This window comes from Myiozetetes cayanensis, unplaced genomic scaffold (genome assembly GCF_022539395.1).
Source record: "Myiozetetes cayanensis isolate MyiCay16 unplaced genomic scaffold, myiCay2020 scf3, whole genome shotgun sequence".
Lineage (NCBI taxonomy): Eukaryota > Metazoa > Chordata > Aves > Passeriformes > Tyrannidae > Myiozetetes > Myiozetetes cayanensis.
The window spans coordinates 70,112,302-70,132,424 of NW_026087521.1; the positions used below are offsets into that span (position 1 = coordinate 70,112,302).

Below are 20,123 nucleotides of genomic sequence, written 5' to 3' on the forward strand. Positions count from 1 at the left end.
TGCTGTGCAGAGTTAGAATCTGGCTATGGTCTGCTGCCCACCTCAGCTGAACCTGTAAAAAGGGAGGTAAGTGTGTTTTCCCTAACCATTGCTGAGCCTCCTAAAGGGTTTGGGCTTTTTTTTCCTTTGTGACCTGAGGGGAATAAATAACTCTGTTTGCGAGAAACGTCAAGTTAAACACTCTATAAAAATAATTTGAGATCCATATCTACGTATATAGGCATGCATGTGTTTAAATGTATACAAAGGTATATTCCATACGTGTTTCTTGCCAGTGGAAAGTTGGATTATTCTCCCTCTTTCCTGCACCTGTTGTGCCTGTTGAGGATGCGAGCTTTTCTAGACAAAAAAGCAGCAGATGATGAATTTGTGATTGTTAGTATCCCATTATGCAGATGGTGGGGGGGGAAGCTGGTGGCATTTATATTTTCAGTGTGGTTGAACAGCAGCACTTTTTATTTTTCAATTAGCAGCTCCATTGCTCTAAAAGGCCGTGGAGTGAAGGACCCTCGTATCTTTTGTCCTGGCACAGTTCCCCTCTGCTAGGTAAGACCTGGTGGTGCTGGACATTTTTCTGTCTCTCTCCTGAAATACAGGCAGAGTTGATAAGATCATCCAGTTCCAACCCCCTGCCATGGGCAGGATCACCTCCCACTATCCCAGGTTGCTCAGAGCCCCATCCAACCTGGCCTTGGACACTTCCAGGGATGGGGCAGCCACAGCTTCTCTGGGCAACCTGTGCCAGGGCCTCCCCACCCTCCCAGTGAGCATCTTCTTCCATATAACAAACCTAAATAGGTGCAAAAGCAATAGACTAATAGCCTATAAATGCTCAAATTTAATTCTGGGCCGTACTGAGGGAAATGGAAGATGATCTTGCTTTACTGCAAGTGCTCCTTATAAGAGGTCTCTGTTGCTCTGAAAGGGCTGTTCCAGTGAGCCAACTGGGAATGTTCTTGCACCTTCTTATAAGATCATGATCCAGCAAATGAGGCAGGTCTTCCCAGCTGGCACCAATCAAGTGTCAATATTTTTTAAAAATCGTTTATTTCCTGGCCCCTTCTGCCACACAATTCACTACCACAAAGCTGTCCAGTGTGGAATTTTCTGGAACTCGACTGATGGAAAGTGCCCATCCCCAGGTGCTGCAGATTCTCCATCTACAAAACACACTGGGGCCACATAACACCTTCATACCAAGATGAAAGTCACCTTATTATAAATCTCTTTGGTTGTTCTCCTTCTTGATTGTTTTAGATTTAGTTGCGTGTCGGTTTTTGGCTAAAACTGCTTTGCCAAGAACCACCTCTCTTTGCTCTTGTCTCCCTTAGATGCTCTGACCTTGGAAACCTCCTGCCCAAATAACCCCCCTAGGCACAGCTGGGACCGACCTTGCAGGCAGCTCCGCACCTTTGGAAGGGGTGACCTGGGACATGTGTCCACATCAGATGTGACATCAGAGGCCTGCAGGTAAAATGGCAGAATGCCCTCTTTGGAGAGGCGAAAGGTGGAGGAGTCTGTGGGATGTGCTGAATTCAACAGCAGGACCTCTCTTATGGGAAGTACTGGACAGTGGGAGATCAGCTAATGGTGGTGTGGGGTAACACTCAGCTTCTATCCACAAATATTAAAACTCTTTTCTGGAAATGCTGGCAATCAGCCAAATACAGTGATGGTGTTTCCATTTCATGCTGGAGAACTGAGGCATTCTTGCCTATTTCCCATACGTACCTCACAACTGATGCTTCCATTCGGTGCTTTTGAGGAGTCCCTGTTTTGTTTATTTGCAGAGTTTAGAGCAGGAATTCTGTGGTCTTTGCTTACCAAGCTGCCTCCTTAGATCTTTAAAATAGAGGTCTGAACTGCTAAAGATTATGAAAGCTGAAGGGAATTGCAGTGAATATTTTAAAAGATAAGGATGTTCCTGAAGGTGCAGAGGCAGGCAGTCTGCAGCAAAAGACTCAGCAGCTCTTGAAGCTTTTGCCACTGGTTTTCTGTAGAATTTTGCAGTGTGGAGGAGGTTGGGAAAAGGACTGGTGGTGGTTCTTGCTGCTCGGGGGAGGAGGGATTGATGCTGGTGATGAATTTGTCTTTCTCTGAGAGATCAGCTGACTGACGATACAGATAGTGGTGCCTTCAGTTGTTATGTGCTTAAGGAAAATGGGCAACACATCTCACTGTTGTTTGGGCAAGATGCAAATAAAGTGTGTGTTGCCAGGTGGAAAATATGCTCTGCTGGTGACTGCACTGATGCAGACCTTCCTGTTTCCATTACAATGATGGACTCTTCACTCACTGAGGTAAGTGCTGTCTCCGATGCCCTAGATGAGGTTTTGAACGGGTTCAGGCATTTTAGTGCCTTACTCAGGCCCAGGTCCAGGTTGATCAGTTAGAAATCAGCACTGCTGCAAGGTGAAGGGAGCTGTCATAAGCCAGCAGGGTGCTGTGTGGGGTAATTCCCTCTTTTTGGGCACACTTCTGGAATACCGTGGTTATGGATCTACGTCTTGATGTTCTCATGTGCAACTGGGTCATTCTTTTAGCTGAGGAGTATTTTAAATGTGGTTTCAGGGCTTGAGACAGTGCTGGTTTTGCAGTAGTACTTGGTTATGCCAGGGAAGCCCTGAGTGCTTTCTCTTTCTATCCACCTGCAAGGAGCCACGGGGTGCTTTACTTGGGAGATGCTGCCTTTCTTTGCACTTTCTCCCACGGCCACCATGCTAACAGCAGAGAAATGCCATCTTTGCTGTATGAAAGCTTTTCTTCAGCTATGCCTTCACTGCTGACTCGAATTCTGCCTCTACAGCTTGAGCTGTCAGTCAGTTTTTCTCGTGGCAACAGCAAGATGAGCTGCAGCTCAGCACTCCCAGTTGTGCCACAGTGCTGCTCACTGCTGAAATCTAGACCTCAGCTCTGCCACACAGAGCTTTACAAAGAGCTTTTCAGGCTCCAGTGATGGTGGTGATGATGGAAGAATACTGGTCAGTGGTTTCTGGGATAACCTGTGGGACTAAATAACCTTTATAACCTAAATAACCTCCAATATTAGCCTTTGGTCCAGTTGCAGCAGCAAATCAAAGCAGAAAGCACAGTGAGGGTAGAAAGTAAGAGTGGTAGGGACTGCCTGTGGTTTCAACACACTGCTTGCTTGGGGTAGAGCAGGTGAGGAACTCCCAGCTTATGCTGCTACTGCTTAAGTGACCTTAAAGAGGATAATCTCAAGGGTTCTTGCTTTATCCAGTCCTTCTGGAAAGCCACAGCCTTGCAAAGGTGTTCAAAGCACCTGTGCTTCATTGCTCTGGAGCTTTCTGCAATTCCAGCTGGGCTCAGAAATGTCATTTTCCATTCTTGCTGCCATTTTTTAATAAAGGTTTTCTGTGTGAATGTTCTAAAGGAGGGAAAAAAATAAGCTTAAAGCTTGCCCCAAAGAGAAGGCAAACGGTCCGTGCCCAATATCCGTTCTAAAAACTGGCATGCAGCAAAATCTGAATATCCTTGTTTAATAGGAAAAGTCTCCCTAGTTTTCTTTGGAGTTTTATTACACTGCCATTGCAGATGTATTTGAGCAGATCGAGTCTTTCAGCATATAAGTAACTCAAATTATTTATGTTGCAGCATTGTCATCAAAAGAGTTTAAGGGCTATTTATTAAAGGAGCTATTTACTTGAGAGAGCCAAGTGAAGCTTGGGCTTTTTGTACTTGTTTTGATTTATTAATGTGGAAGTTGCATCACAGTCTAAAAACCAGGTCTTCCAAATTTTAATGCTTGTTTGGGAGGAGTTATAAAAGACTGTGGCCAGAATTTGTCTGCTGTCATAGAGAATCCTTGGATTATTATCTTAATTATAGGAAGGGATGGAAGGGAGGGGAAAGTGATTAGGAACGTACTGCAGGATCTTCTCTGGCACAGTCTTTTTATGAGTAGAAAGAACCATTCCCTAATGTCCTGGGCCAACAGATTTTATTAGAAAATCTAAAATGTGGGCTTTTCTTGTTTGTTTGTTTGTTTTTCTTCAAGTGTAACCCATGGGAATACACAATCCTAATAGTATTTTTAAAACACTGAATCGAGGATTTTCTTTCATTGCAAACAGAAACCACTGACCATGTGAGTGGCTGGCGAGGGAGAGGGCATGGAGAGTAATAAATTGCTTTAGTTGCTTCCAGGGTGATGCAGGGGGCTCTCTGTTTATTTGGGTGCTGTGTATCAGTTTTAAAGAAGCCCTTTAGATTTCTTTTGTCTTCTTTTCCACCTCCTCCTTCCCCGGCACTGCCGTAGACCCAACGGCCTGAGCAAAGCAAAAGCAGTGCTGCACTTCCTTAAGCTCTGAGAGAGCATTCAAATAATAATAAAAATAGCCTGAATTTGCATTAGAGGAAGGATCCATCTGGCTGGGGCAAGGCTGTGATCGTGGGGGAGTGAGGAGGGAAGAGAAGGCTCTTAGTGGTGCTAGGAGTAGTTGGTTGCTCTCAGAGGTGACCAGGGGGCTTGGACTCCTCCTGCTCTACTTTGCTGGGTGTTCTTGGGTCCTATTAGGATGTTTTAAGGGGAGGAATGATACCAAAACATGGTTTTTCTATTGGCTCCCTACACCCAGTCAATAGTGCTCTTGGACTTGCTGTACAGGGAGCTGGCCTGACCTCACACCTTCTCTGCTTGGAGAGAGGTTTGAGGTTGGTTTGTTTTTCTTTTTGAAATCTATTCAACATCTCTCTTCCACAGTGGGAGCAGTTCATCACAACTCATTACCAACTCAAACCTTTAAACCTCACTTTCACCCTGTATTTTGATCTGTAAAGACAAATCAATTTAACAATACGAATAAGCCAGCTGGAATTATCCAGGATAAAATGAGGAAGAGGGATAGTACCCCTGCAGTGCCTCCCTTGGTACATTAAAAGACCAAACAGGATATTGGTTTTGTCTGTGATGTGATAAGACTCGGGTCCAGAACCACACTGGAGCAGCTTAAAGGAACATGAGGAAAAAACATGTACCCACATTTAACTGCTTCATTCCTTTTTGCTGTTTGCACACCAAGGAGGAAGCCCAGGGCCCTCTGAAGGGGCTGGAGGATTTTTATTTATATCTAATATTGTAAAACTGGAACCATTCAAAGAAAGGCACTAAAATGTACAACACAACGTGCAGGTTTTCTGTGTTCTGAACCATCTGCTTGGTCATGCTGTTACTGTTAACACTTTTATTTACCTAGATGAGTCTGGTACCTAGAGCCAAGTGAAGCTCAGTGCACCTCACTCGTAGGGTTTGAGGTCAAGGCCTTCAAAAGGGTTATCTCTTGATACACAGCATTAAGATGGAACAGTGGTGCCCTGGTAATTAGAAAACGTGCATTAGAAGCAAACCATGAAGTCAGGAACCAAAATACAATCTCTAAGTATGATATCCCTGAGATAAGAGTTCTGAGGAAACGTAGTGATCTCTCCTAGTAACAATAATGTGATAAACTCTACTCACTGTATCTACTGGTGGCTTTAGAACAGAGAGTGAATCTGTGGGCATTTCCCATCTAGTTCTTCACTGCTGAAATAATTTAGGCCCAGCTGGGGAAGTTATTGAAGCTTTGACACAGAGATTTGATACTGGCATGGCAACCCTCTCCCTGACACTTAACTCTTCTCTCTCCCCCTGAAGCTTGACCGTGCGGACTCAACGCTACCAGCCAGTCTGATCCCATCCAGGTCAGCTCTTGTGCAAAACTTAAAAGCCTTTATGGAGGGTGTACAATGTGCACGAGCATCTGAAAGAGTTTTTTTGCTTTGGCAGCGATCACTTTGCTTCAACCCAAGAAGTTCTTGCGTCCTCTGTGGAAGGCGCGGCACCAGTGACGGGGGGTAAGTCCTTCGCCTGGGGCTCAGAGGTGCCAAGTGTTTTTGCACTGGAAGTCTTGGATGTGCTGAGGTCTGTGCATTCACTGAGCTGTAAGGGCTGTGTCTTCTGCCTGGTGCCGTAGGCTGCCTTGTTATGGAGGAAAAATCACCCAAGGGCTTACGTGAGGGAGAGGAAGATGTGCCGACTTCCGCAGGCACGGAGAAAAACAGCGGCAAGGACGCAGCTGGTCCTGTGTCAGGTACAGTAACTGCTGCACCACCCTGGCACTCAGCCTGTGGCTTGCTTTCCAGCACACCTTTTGAACTGAGGAAGCTGAGTAAGAACAACAACTTGAGAAGTTCTGGGGTTTTTTTGCGAGTGTTTTCGCCCCCAGGTGCCTCTCAGCCCTCCCTGGAACTCCGAGTTGGGAATGAGGCTTCTCGTAGTTCCAGGAGGCTGGTAGGCTACAGCACTGCAGGTAAACGTGAAACAGCTTAGTGACATCTTGAGGCTTGCTCAGCTGGCAAAGCATGCAGGGGTGCTAAACCCCAGGTAATTTTTGGGAGCGGAGAGAGAGAGTGTTTTTGTGGGTTTAGAGAGTTTAGTGCCACCATTAGACCTAATAACACTTTCCTCTCTTACAAGACTGTTGCTCAGTGCACAAGAAGCTGGGCTGGATCAAGAGGAGAGATGAGGATAGAGGCCTTTCAGTATGATTCTGTCTTTTGCTATAGCCACAGACACCCAGAAGAATTATTCTTACCACTTCTGGTGGTGCCTCTTCCACTTAAAAGCTACAAAAACAAACAAAAACTGGGGCAGGTGTACACAGTGTATTTAAGCTATTTTTATAAAAGTTGATCTGAATAAGCAGCACAAAATACCTGTATGTGCTTGTTTGTAACCCTTTTTTAATCTTTACCTAAATATAAGACTTTGTCTTCCTGTTTGGTTTTGTTTCTTTCTTTATTGCTGTCTTCCTGAACTCTAATTCAGTCCCCTCACTTAAAAGTGTTTTCTTTTTACTAATTTGCCTCTACTGTTAATTTTCATATGTGGCCCAGGTGCCTTTGGCAGAGAGGAAACAGATATGCAGAACAGATCAGAAAAGAGTCCCAGTAGCTTTAAAGTCTGAGAATCCATCTGAGTGTTGTACATATCTGAAAATAAAGTGTTTCTAGTATTAGTACTGAGGAATCTCCACTTGTGGGCTTTGCTAACACCATACAATGTCTTCTAGAGGGCTTGGCTGCTGCAGAAACCAGTAGGGACAGAATACTGAGCAGAGGTGTTTGTTCATGTTCATACCCCTGAAACTGGAGTTTTGTTTGTTGTTGGTTTTTTTTTTTCCTCCTTTTTTTTTTGTTAGTTGTTAGTTTTTTTCTTTTTTTTTTTTTTTTTTTAGTTTGTTTCTTTTTTGGTTTTGGTTTTGTTTTTTCCCTGTACCATTTCTTCAGCTCAAATCTGTCTGTGTGTGTGACTAAACAAACAGAAAAGAAAAAAAAGAATTCTAGATATTCTTAAAGCTACCAGAGGTGCTGCTACACAAGAAATCAGTGTGACTCTCTGACTTTCTTCAGTTTGCTAAATACTTTTGTTTTTACATATCTCTAGTAACTGTTTTCCTCAAGGTTATTTTTGCCTGCTTTTAAAGCCTTCCTAAACCGTGGCACTTGAAAGTTTGTGTTGCTTTTGAACTGGCATCATCAGTTCCTGAATTTACCAGTTTGTTACCACTCAGCTTCTGGGAAAAAGTGTTATTTTGTTGGCTCTGTCAGAACCCTGCTGGTTCACTTTTTGGGTACAAAGGGCAGATCATGTTCAGAGGTGTGTATATATATATATATATATACACACACTCATAAATTGTCCTGTTGCTTTGTGCATGGGACTTTAAAAAAAAAAATACTTGTATGCTTATAGAATTCAAAATAAAAAGTAACTATAAGCTGTCTCTTTAAAATGCAAAAACAACCCCCCCAATAAAAACCAAAACCCACAATTCCATGCTTGTAGAAATATAATGAAATTCATTTATCCAGGGAAATATTATTATAACCCTTGCAACTTCAACTACAGCAAGTACAACCAGGAGCAATGTTCTCAGCTCTAGACATACAATACTACTTATTGGGATTTTTTTCCAAGCCAGACATAATTATCACACTTTTTCCTGTATGTCTTTCTAACTTTTTTTTTTTTTTTGCTGCTGCCTCTCCTCTCCTCCTTAGTGACCTCTCCTGGCATTTGCTGTGGTTTCTTTTAGCCCTGTTAGCCCGTGGCTCATATGGTGGGTGTTGGCAGCTTGGTGGGATTTTATTGTATTCGTTCATTCGTTATGTTTGATTTTTTGGGAATGTTTCTCCACAGGACCCCTCAAGAAGGAATTCTGCCCCGTGCCAGAGGAGCACAAACCTGCACCTCAAAATGTTTTAAAGCAAGACCCGGTAAGAGTCCTGTTTGGCAGCTGAGCCGTGACAAAGGAGGGGACAGACCTCCTCCAGTGGTGCTGTGGCTGATCCCTTGCTGTAATTATTCTGCTGTGCCTTTAGGAGGTGGACCAGGATAAGAAAAATAACAAAGAGCAGGGTGAGGAAGCACCAACTGTGGCTCCCAGTAGGAAAGGTAAGAGGTTTTTGCTGAACACGCTCACGTCACCCACTGGAGCACAAGTCTTGGTCACCTGAGCTGTGCAGAGAGGGGCAGGGAGCTGCCTGTCCCACCAAATGTTACAAGGGGGTTTTGTTTTAAGGAGTAGTAACTGCAGTTAGAGATCAAAATGGGTTAGTAATGGAGAGAAGGACAGTGGTGTCATGCAGAATCTGATTTCTGCAGATACTGGTCCAACGAGCTCTGTGTTCCTCTAGACAGCAGGGAAAAATTCTTAGGAGCTGCAAAGGAGTTGGGATGTTCAAAACACTTCTGGCACAGCTGCTCTCCCCAAATATTTGTAAAGCAGCAACTCTGTGCTATGTACAATATAGACAAGCAGGATGTTGTTTTTATTTAGACATCTCCACTCTTCTTGTCCCCCCACCTCTTGCCTTTGGAGCCCACTAAAAGCTACTGATTTTGTATGTCATGTAAAATCCTGAAGCCAGAACATGTAATTAACCACTCCTGTGCTAATAAGGTGCCAGTTGAAGCCATCTAAACAAGTAACTTTTGGGGCTTGGTACAAGTGGCAGAGCTGGGCTGTCTCACACCCAAAATACCCTGAGGTTGCTTTCGTTGACAAGAGCTGAACACTGGAAATATTTCTCAGTGGCTTGTGTTGAAACTCAAAAGACTTTCACAGGCTGGTTTGGGGAGGTCGTTTCTCAACTTTTGTCTGAAAGATTTTTGGATTTTTTTTTTTTTTTTTGTCTCTTGTCAGGGAGTTCACCCGCTGCAGGTGGCATTAAAGGAGATAAAACGAAGCAAAACGAGCTGTAAGTGTTTTGACTCTGAGTGATCAGCTGCAGGTATGAATTTAAAGCTGCAGTGTGACACATGATTCTTCTTCTTATCCTACAGTGAATCCCCTAGTGAGAAGGAAGTGGAGGTAAGTCTCAACTGCTTGTATCCTTAAGTATTGTGTGCAAGAGAAAGGTCTTGTAGATCAGCCCCGATTAATATCTTGTCCTAAGTAAAAGAATGATGCTGAGTAGCTTAAATTGGATGTGCATTTCTACACGTTAGCTTCTGAAATCTGCCTTTTCAAGCCTAATGGAAATTTTGCAAGGGATGGGAAAAAGGTGGAAATCCATAAAACTGAACATAGTCACCACTGTAACATTTGTTTGCAAGCTTAAAGAGCGTAGCTGTGACCTCCTCCCAAGCAGAATGTGCTGATTTTAGAGAGTTATGTCAAAAGGCACAGATGGCACACCCTGTGCTGCCAGGATGTCACCTATTCTGGCTGCAGAACGTTCTCCCCATCACTACAGATGGGAAGACTTGCTTTGGGGAAGCAGACCATGTTCACTTACCCTTCTGTACCTCTTCTATAACTTTCTTCTTGGGATACAGTCCCAAATGTCATGGCAGTGTCCAAGTCTACTTAAAAAAAACTTCTGCATCACTTGGATTATTCTGAAATCTTCTCCTCTCCACCCAACAGGCTGAGTTTCTGAGGTTGTCTTTAGGTTTTAAATGTGACTTGTTTACCTTGGACAAGAGGGTGAGGCTCGAAGAAAGGTCCCGAGACTTGGCTGAAGAAAACTTGAAAAAGGAGATCACAAATGCTGTGAAGATGCTGGAGGTTGGTGTTGGCCAAGGCTGGGAGGGTGGATGGGCTGAACAGCTGTGGAAGTGCCTCTCTTAAACCAGCTCTTTTAAGGGGGTGTGTGATATATTATAGGCCAGTCTGAATGAAGTTTTTGAGCAGTGCCATTGAAATATGAGAGATTATGAGGGGTAACCTTCACCTGAGTGGTTTGTGTGATCAGTCAGGCAACAGGGAATTTTTCTGTAGCACAAACATCTGACCTGAACCCCTGTCTTCAGCTGCTTTTATGCTTGATAGGCTGAAGGCTCTGCCCTCTGGAGTTCTGTGTCCAAATTACACCAACTGAGGATGTTGGATGCTGATCTTGTGGCTGTGTGGGCCCAAACAGAGCCCTCAGATGGGTTCACCCTTCCTTCTCTGTTGAGAACTCACACCTATTTTCTTACCAATGTGCCTCTCAGGCTTTAGTTCCTCTGTGTGAAGAAGACAACCAAGCACAGGAGATCATTAAGAAGCTGCAGAAAAGCTTGCAGTTCCTCAGCCAGTACGCAGCCCGAGTGGCCAGCAGAGCAGAGATGCTGGGAGCCATTAATCAGGTAACCATTTCTGTGTAGAAGTACTTTGTACAAAGTTTAAAAGCTTCTAGATGTAAAGGAGTGGTCACATCTGCTTGCTGGGCTTCTGGATCCAGAAGTGGATTTGGGAATCTGATGCATGTAGAGTGTAACTGCAAAAAGAAATAAGGTCCTGATTTAATAGAGAAACAAAACCAAAAAATTGTCAAAGATAGCCTTGAAGCTCTAATGATGTTTCTGTGCCTTATGGAAAGGGCAGCTAATGAGCTAAATGTAGGGAAACGTGCAAAAGACCTGCTGAAATGCTGGGTGTAATTGTGAATAATGCCACGGGAGCAGCACGAAAACACAACTTGGCAATACCAGCAAATGCGTGGTGGCAGCTTGAGGCTGTGGATCAGAGAAAAGAGATGAGGAGGAGTTGTAAGAGCTTGGGAAAACTGAAGACTTCATTATTTATTTCAGGATAAAAGGAATCAGTGGAGAAATGAAACCTGGGCATGTGCTGGGACACGGGTTGTAGTGAAACTTTGAAAGGGTGGACCAAAACGGGAGGATGCTGCTTTGTGGTGATACAGGGCGAGAGCAGATGCTGAAGGAGGGAAATTTCCAAACATGATGCCCTTCCTCAGAGCTGTTTCCTTTTCCTCCTGCCCTTGCCCTGTTAGGAGAGCCGGGTCAGCAAGGCTGTGGAAGTAATGATCCAGCACGTGGAAAACCTGAAGCGCATGTACGCGAAAGAACACGCGGAACTCGAGGAGCTGAAACAGGTCCTGCTCCAGAACGAGAGATCCTTCAGCTCCCTGGGAGACAGAGGTAACTAGAAAAAAAAAAAAACCCTTTCTAGCACCTGCCAGAGAGACCCTTAAAGGTAAAGCTTAGATGAAGGGGAAATAGCAATTTATTAGTGGTATTAAAAACAACTCCCTGAGATCAGGCTTGTAAACTGTGATGGATCTTGGAGTTTGTGTGTGGGACCACTGCAAGCACACAGGAACGTTCTGGCTTTCAGAAAAGTGCACTGCATGTGTTGGTGATAATCTTCTTCCCTGTGAGCAGTAAATTTGGGTGCTGGTTCACACTGGAGCACTTGCAGGAGCTATTTCTAGGCAGCTGAGCTTTGGCTGCTCTCTACAGATGCTTCCTGCCCTTTTCCAAACATGAATTACAGGCTCCTTAAGAGCAAGGGGCCTGAATTTCCCTCTCTGAGCAGGTGGCACAGCAGTCAGGTTTTCACATGGTGCTGTGCACTTGTGGATTTGCCAGTATTAAGCAGTATTAAGAGAAGTTTTAAATTCTGAGAAATAGAATGTGTCTTTTTAAAAACCAAAAGGGCAGTCTCTCACACACCAGTAAAATCCTGGCAGGAGCCTTCTGAATCACAGGATATTCTTTTCTGACTGTAAAAGTCCTGTAACAGGACACTGCCTTGCTAATAGAATATATTTGATGATAGTGACAGATATTGACGCATCCAGAGGATGTGCAATGTGTGGATATTAAGAACTTATTTAATGAATTAGAAAGCTTTTTTCCTGAGATCTCATTTTTGTTTTCTAAGAGTGCTCTCATACACTCTTTGCCTAAAGAAACACTGCAAAAAGTCAGACCTTCAGCTGAAAATAGAGCTCAAACTGTGTTCCTGTTAGCCTGTTCTGATGTTTGATCTCTTCACAGATGAATCTACAAATAAAAAGCTACCGAGTCCTTTTAACTTTAAGGTACAGCCTTACATGAAATGCCAAGTTTTTCAGTGTTGTGCACGTGTGTCTTCCTTTGCTTTGTCATGTGCTGGTGCTCTGCTACACGCTTGGCTTGCTGCTTTTCTGTCACAAATATGGGCTGATGTCATCAGACATGAGGATCTACTTTTCAGACACCCCACCAACCTTCTAAGTCCCACATAGAAGATGAAATGGTCAGGCATCTCAGTGGTTGAGAAATACTGTTCACGTATGGTTCTCCTATTTGGGTTAAAAAAGGGTTTAGCACAGAAAATATGAAAAAAAATTAGATGGGAGCGATTCAAATTCAGTATAGGAATTCTTGTGAGCAGCATTAGGGGAATTCAGGCACGTTCAGTTTTGCTGTTTTGCTGGGAGCTGAGTAAGCAGCCCCAGTCAGGTGCTAAAAACTTAATGATGTTTTAAAGAATGACTTTGCCTGCACTTGTGATTTGGTTCTGTGTGTGTCACTTCACGCCAAGTATCAACACCTATTTTATTAATACAGTCTGTATAAAAACAGATGGTGTTTTATGTGCTCAGTGAGTAATCCAATGGTTCCTTGATAAGAGCCAGTAATGCCTCTTATTTGTGTAGCCATCGTCAGCCCTGAGGAGAGTTAGCATTGCAACAGTGCCCAGGAGCGCTGGGAATGCAGGGATTGGGTTGCCACTGGTAAGTAGAGGATTCCCAAAGGGATGAGGAGGTGCTTGATCTTCTCAAAACTGGCTGGGCTGAAGCTTGACAATGACAGTGCAGTCAATGGGCCAAATTTCTTCTCCAGGCCCAACTCCACGACCCCGACGGAGATGAGCGGAGTGAGAGGTTCAACAGGAGATCAAGCAGTTGGTAAATTCCTTTGGGCCTGTCTTTGTAAAGGGTGAAATTTAATTTTTTTTTTCATCTCTCAACTGTGCCTGTAGCTTATGGGGCTTCTCGAGGTATAACAGTGTTTATACTATGCCTTTCACATTAGTTTTAGGTGCAGCAACAGGTAGATGAGCCTTCAGGACTAAATGTTACAGCTGCTCTCTTTTATTTTATCTATTTTTTTATTAAACATTGGAAACTTAAAAAAACCAAAACACAACAAACATCTAAAATGTAAACTGTAAGTATCAGCCATTGATGGATCTGGGTTTTGTTTGGTTTTGTTTGTTTGGGTTTGTTTTTGGTTTGTGTTTTTTTTCCCCAATAATCATAATTTCAGGCTACTAATTTTGAAAGTTATTTGTCTAAGGCCTACCTCAGTGAGTAGCAGGTTGCTAAGTTTCTAATTTCCTGCTATTTCCTGGGGAAATTCAAGGCAAATTTGTTTAAAATGTGCCAGGGGGAAACTTGGGGCGAAGCAAAACGAAAGCGTCCTTCGCTGCAGCGGTTCCTCAGCACCTACTCCTGGGCAGAGTACGAAGAGGAGCACTTTGCAACGAAGTAAGTCCAACAGCAGCCTCCTCAGGGATTTGTGAGCAGGGTGGATTGGTTTGTTTTTGATGATCAGGGCTATAAAATCCAGCTGTTGTGAATTTAGCTTGGTGGCAAAACTCTGGAGCTGTTGGTTCTTGCCTACAGAAATGAGCAGTCAGAGTCTCCTGCTGAAGCACAGGAACAACCCACCAGGAAGGAAAGTGTCTCTGAGAAAGGAAAATATTCATCAAAATGGACCCTGGAGTCAGTGTAAGTTGTTTTTTTGTTGGTTTTTTTTTTTTCATGAGTTAAAGTATTGTTTGTGTGGAAAAGGGAAGCAAAGCTGGAGCGGTGGTTGGGTTGTTAACACTCACTTAAACCAACTGTGAGGAAGTTACCTTGGCTGCCAGAGACTCACCCCTCCAGGAATTCGTTCCTAAGCCTCAATGCTGAGGGAAAGAGAAGCCTCATGCAGTAATCTGACCTCTTTTGGTTACTCTGTGGGAGCTGTTGCAGCTCAGCTACTTGGTCATGCTAGCGTGTAATCTTGTAAAAATGACTAAGGATGGCACAAGCAGTTACCCAGACTAACTCCAGAATATTCCAGTTAATGCTGTCCATGTATCCCTGGGAAACCCCTGCCCTACAGAAAAGGGGGCTTGTTGCCTCTGCAGGGGAGAATAAAACCATTTATTCCATATGAACACGGAATGTTAAACCTCCCCTGGAGGCATTCCTGATCGAGGGAGAGACAAGACAATTATGCCAGTGTGTGAAACCAAGACAGCAAGGACAAAAATATATTATTTTCAGTTGTTCCATAAAGGATGGAGGTACCCAATGTCATGAGGATTTGGATAGTCAGGGAGGGTAAGACTTTTCTCCTAATCTCAGGGAAGGCACCAGAGCCATAGAAAACAACAGAAGGCCAGAACTTTTAGCAAGATTTCTTGATGATCTTGCAAGGCAGCTTTTGTGAATCCTCTTCAGAAATAGTGTGTGGTCCAGGGGACAGGGGTGGACTTGTTATCTGGGTGAGCCACCTAAAACTTGCTTTCCCAAGGACTGCATTTTAAACCCAGAACACAACCTACAGTACCAACCTTGTCACTTTTGATAAAGATCTCTGTTTGTGGGATCTGATTGAGGGTTTTTTTTTTTGAGGTGGGGTGGGAAGAGCTTCCGAGCTGTGAGGGAAAACCATTCCCTGCCTTACTCTCCTGCACAGGTGCAACCTGATGTCATCGTGGGCGTCCCACCTCAAGGCTTCCTTTTCCAACGCCAACAAAACCCTCTGGGTCTCCGTCTCCATCCTGGTGCTCCTGGCTGCCCTCACGAGCTTCCTCACAGGGCTGTCCCTCCAGAGACCTGCAGATGCAGCACCTGTAGGAACTGGGGACTCCTGGACGTCACTGCAGCAGCTGCTGTGGCCCTACACGAGGCTCCAACACAACGGGCCTCCCCCGGTATAACCGAGGTTCTGACTTCTTGCAGCTGTGCTTCCCAGTTACTTTCCAAGAAGCTGAGATAGTTTATTTAAGGTTACACGTTTGGATTTGTTTTGTTGGGTTGTGGGTATTTTTTGGGGAGATTTTTTTTTTTTTTTTCCTCTAGAGCATGACTTGAAATGAAAATGTGTATATATATATATATTCCCCCTCCCCTATTCTGACAAAAGTCATCTTTACCAGTAGCTAAGAGGGTCTCAGTTCTGTTCAGGTTTACAATTTGAAAGCAGCTAACAATAAATACGACTAAGTGGTCCTGGCCACAAGAGAATAAAGAACTTACGTTGCCTGAACAAAGGGAAAATTGTTTGCATTTTAGTCATCGGAGCTGTTTCAATGATTTGAACAGAACAGGGTTCTAGACTTGAAATGTAACTTTACTGAGAACTTTTGATAATAAAGTTTTAAAAGAAAACGTACAGTATTTAAGAGTATGTTAAAACCCTTGTAGCAAGGAGTAGCTGATACACAACATCAACGAACAGGCAGCTGGCTCCTTCCACTTTGTCCATTGCTGCTTTGCTGGCAACATCCTTAAGCAGATGGTAGAGTGTGGAGTGAAGTTTAGAATCTTCTTCTATCTCTTCTGAAAAAGCTTCACTGGTTTCCGTGATTTTGAGCTTCTGTGCTTTCTGGCCGTTAAACATGTAAAGAGACCAGTTGTTGTCTTGGACAGAATCTGCTTCAAGATGCTCCCTTACCTATTGCAAGAAAAAAAAATGCGCTGTAAGAGGAAGCCTGTGCCACTGACAGAGGATAAATTCTGGTGTGAAATTCTAAATTCTTGTGAGTATAATACAGAAACAACCCCTCTAAAGCAATATTAATACCAGCTCTCTGTGCCTAAGAGCCCACTGTGTACCAGGTGCTCTATCAACACTGAAATCTCCTGTCTAGTTTGCCTCCAAACTCCAAGGTTTGGGCACTCCAGCTGCTGTTCCTGACTCCTAGCCTAGCTAGGTGCAACAGGCAGAATTTATTTTAGTTTTTACTCCTGAGACCAAGTACTGGGCTAAATATTTGTGTGTTGTGCATTTAACTTGCTCAAGGTTTCATCAGTGTGGTGTGTTCTCTACCTACAGCCACAACTGGGGAGTATCTGTCTGTCAGGGAGAAGCTTTAACCATGTTTTAGTTTACAGGTGGAAACAAATCAGCACCTAAGTTGCTTATTCCCTCCTTTGCAGCAGGGAGTAGATGAAATCAGACTAAATCCACAAACCTTGAACACCACGTGCTCTGGACCTGCTGCTCTGTTCCACCTGCTCGATGCAAAAGCAAATGCAGATGCCACCAGAGCCAGCTGTTGACAGGCCTTAACTTCTGCCAGGGCAGCCTGGAATGCAAAAATACAAGGTGGTTTTGTTTTTTTTTTTTTTTTATCTCAGGGGAAGGGACTGGCTGTGTTATACAAATGTAAGGAAAATCTTGCTCCACCCAGAACCCCCTGGCTCAGCTGGCAGAACACACATGTGTTCTGGACTGCAGGTCTTCCTGCAAGAAAGGGTGAAAAGAAAGTAAAAAAAAAAAGGGGGTGATAAAAACCAACAGGAAAGGCCTTCACTGTTGCACTCACCTTCCTGGTCACAGGGACATAGGTGTGGGAACAGTCCCCTGGGAAAATGTTCACACCAGCTCTTCTCAGAGCTGCTCGGAGGGCAAGGGGACTCATCCATTTTCCTGAGATGTTGGAAAGCACATCCTCCTCCTCCACCACTACTGAAGACAACATACACTGATTACCCTGTTGTGCAAAGCAGGGAAAACAGTTGACAGGGCATGGAACTTGAACCTTCCGAAGGAACAAGTAGAATTAATAGACTGTTTAAAATGCCTTTCCTTCTTTGGATATAGCTGGGAGAAAAAAAGGAATGATTTTCAAGTCTCTAGCTGCTGAAAGTCTTGTGTTTTCTCCACAACAAACCATTTACTAGAACTTTGCAGAGCAATCATACATATTTTTCCTTCTGACCAGCTCATAGAAAATAACTGAAATTTAAATAACTAGGACAGTGCTTGGAAAGGATCCTCCCTCCTTTTCACTGGCAGAGAGAGAGATTCAACTTGGCCTTGTGGAAGCATCTGAAATTCTTAGTAAAGGACACTTTATAATAATTATGGTTTGCCTTTTTTTCTTTTTTTTTTTTAATCTACCAATGTTTGATTTTTAAAAATTTATTTACATTACCTTAATTTGTATCTGAATTGTTGCCAAGCAGGTAGTAACTACCAGGAGAGCTTCATCCACCCCAGTAGGTTGTAATTCCCATGCTTTATATGGCATGTTGAGATGAGCATCCTGGAGAAGTGCTACTGTATAAAAGCCACCCATCTGAAAGGTGATGCTCTTTTCTTGTGCTTCATACTTTAGCTTGCTGATGCCATCAGTTCTCCACTGCTGGGCTGTACAAAAAGGATGTAAAAATACAAGGATGGACATGGGAAGCTTCTGCTGGTGGTATGTGCTGGGGAGGAACTGGTAAAGACACCCCAGGTTCACTAATATTCACTCACAGTTAAAATATCAGGCACAAAATGAAGATAATTATTTTAAGGCAAAAACTCCCCTCCTTTTAATTGTCTTTAAGTACAAGACTGGGCTAATTTTGACAGGAAAGCTTCTCAAATTCAATAGAAAAGAAAATCTAACCCTAAAGTAACTGTCATTTCTTACCCGTTAAACAGCAGCCCAAAAGATAATTTTGAAGAGTAATTTTAAACATCTAAATATTTTAATAGGTTCTACTCTCTCTCTCATGAATGTAAAGCCAGAGGGACATTGTATTTATCTAATAACTAGGCTATCACAGTTGTTTTTTTAATGTATACATTTCATATTGTAACGATATTAATACATGGAGGTAGGAGCTAGTTTGGCTTAACGAGGACTTCACCTCAATAGAACTTGATTTATGGTAGGCCCATTAAATGCTGTGTATTTTTTTCCTTTTATATTAAAAAGCTACAGTAAAAAGCCCCAACAAAGCAATGCATTATCAGATATGCTGCAGAAGCAAAACAGAATTAAAAAAACCAAAACAAACCAAATAAAGTAACACTGACGTCCCCAGATCAATTAACACTGAAGTGCCCAAATTATTTCTGGGCTCTGAATTGACAACAGTAAAACTCAGGTATAAATTTCATTATTCAAACTTCTTGAAATAAATCTGTGTTCTAAGTTCCTACCTTCAGGATCCCATCGGGCAACCACAGGACTGTCAAAATACACCACATTGTCAGGCAGCCTGAGGGTTATTTGGATTATTGATTCTGTGGCATCCTCAGCCTCCTCGGGGGAATAGGGATACACCTCCAATCCAGCATCAACTAACTTTGGCAAGATGGCAAAAGGACACATGATATTTTTATTAGAAAATACAGCAGCCTTATTTTTTTTTTTCCTTGTAAAAGTCCCTTTAAGGCAGTGCCACACAGTGAGCACAGTCCTTTTTTCAACAGATCCAGTCTAAAAAACCCAAGAGCACTCTGATGTTAGCAGCACTGCACCAGGCTCCAGCAGTGGGAAACTAGAACACAGTTACTACAATCCTCATTTATCCTGCAGAGCCTGGCACTGAACTGGCAGTAATTTTGCTTCCAGCCTGCTTTTAGGTCTTACCTGTCCCATATGGAAAAACTAAGGACTTCTCTGTTTGCTTTTACCTTGGCCCAGAGCCTTTTCCAGCAGGTGGATCTGTGCTGGCCGTGCTGACTGAGCACACAGTGAAAGTTGGCCAAGTGTAACTGGAAAATTATTTGCTAAATAATAATTCGAAAAAATAATCAGGGACAGCTTTCTAGGGATGACAGAGAAGAGACCTTCAGAGGGTGTAATCCCTTCTCTCACTCACCTCCACCATGGTCCAGTCATTGACTTCCACCACCTGAGGCGGGAGCCGCAGGGCATCGATGTGGAACACACCACCCAACGGCACGAACCGCTGCAAATCCACCCACTCTGCAGCTGCTGCCGCCTCTTCTTTGTCTCCTGGTTCTTCCTGAACCAGTGGGTCCCCTTCTTAAAAAAACAAAAAAAAATAACACGGTGCTCATCAAACTGAGATGCTGAAATTTCCCACCTCTATTTGCTCGTCGCTTGGAGCGCTTCACACTCTGCAGCGTGTCAGCCCCACCTGCTGGTGTTCCACAGAGCTTTTAGTAAATAAATGAAATACAGGGGAAATAAAATCACTTCTGGTCTTGGAACTGAGCTTTTTTAACAGATTACTCTCTGCCCTGAATCCGTGGCCAGTTCAAAATGCTCTATATAAGGATTTTACTGATCAAACAAACAAGTCTAAGTCATTAAACCCAGAAGAATTTCCCAGTGGATTCTGGACACGTTTAGTAAGATTGAATTGATATGAAAAGAAATCAGGCAAAAAATAAAAAAATTTCACCTTTACTGGTGATTTTTGAGTGACCTCAAAACTCTCATTTCACAACCAATATTTAAAAATAAATAAAAATGAAGACCCGAAAGACGTGATAATTATGAACAGCAAGAGGGATTTACCATGAAACACAATTTTCAGATAACAGTCATATTTTTCTATGCATAATTACCTATATATTACATACATGTTTGAATTGAAGGCTTAATTCATTGGAAAATGTTATTAAAAGGTATCAATGTCATGGACAAAAATGGCTCGAAGTATTTTCTTCAAAAAAAACCAAAACAAAACAAAAAAAACCAAAACCAACAAACAAGCCCACATAAAACATCACGTGGGATGCCACAGGAGGAGAGAGAAGTTACTGCTGACAGGGATCAAGAAAAAAAGTGTTCAATACTGTATAAAAACAGCTACTGTAAGTGTTATGAAATTTGCCTTGAGAGAGTGAGATCATATCAAAAAAAGTG

At 43.1% G+C, this 20,123-nt stretch overlaps 2 protein-coding genes across 4 annotated transcripts in view; one reads left to right on the forward strand and one right to left on the reverse strand.

Moving 5' to 3' along the window:
* On the forward strand, window positions 1-15,669 carry LOC126644684 (inositol 1,4,5-triphosphate receptor associated 2-like). Its single transcript, XM_050324323.1, is given in 21 exon segments — window positions 1-66; window positions 471-546; window positions 1,332-1,470; window positions 2,219-2,300; window positions 5,657-5,703; window positions 5,789-5,856; window positions 5,976-6,092; window positions 8,204-8,280; window positions 8,386-8,458; window positions 9,210-9,264; window positions 9,350-9,377; window positions 9,936-10,076; window positions 10,505-10,639; window positions 11,287-11,434; window positions 12,296-12,339; window positions 12,940-13,017; window positions 13,127-13,191; window positions 13,673-13,695; window positions 13,698-13,773; window positions 13,912-14,016; window positions 14,975-15,669. Coding segments are annotated over 18 exon segments (1,548 nt in total). The 5' UTR covers window positions 1-66; window positions 471-546; window positions 1,332-1,470; window positions 2,219-2,276; the 3' UTR covers window positions 15,219-15,669.
* DNAI7 (dynein axonemal intermediate chain 7) overlaps window positions 15,611-20,123 on the reverse strand; it is an 18,827-nt gene continuing 14,314 nt past the window's right edge. For all 3 annotated transcript variants that reach the window (XM_050324318.1, XM_050324320.1, XM_050324321.1), the window contains 6 exons: window positions 19,108-19,274; window positions 18,443-18,587; window positions 17,442-17,656; window positions 16,830-16,997; window positions 16,476-16,589; window positions 15,611-15,955 (listed from right to left, as the gene is read on the reverse strand). In XM_050324318.1, coding sequence (XP_050180275.1) covers window positions 15,680-15,955; window positions 16,476-16,589; window positions 16,830-16,997; window positions 17,442-17,656; window positions 18,443-18,587; window positions 19,108-19,274 — 1,085 coding nt within the window. In that variant the 3' untranslated portion in view covers window positions 15,611-15,679. The remainder of the gene's footprint in view (window positions 15,956-16,475; window positions 16,590-16,829; window positions 16,998-17,441; window positions 17,657-18,442; window positions 18,588-19,107; window positions 19,275-20,123) is intronic.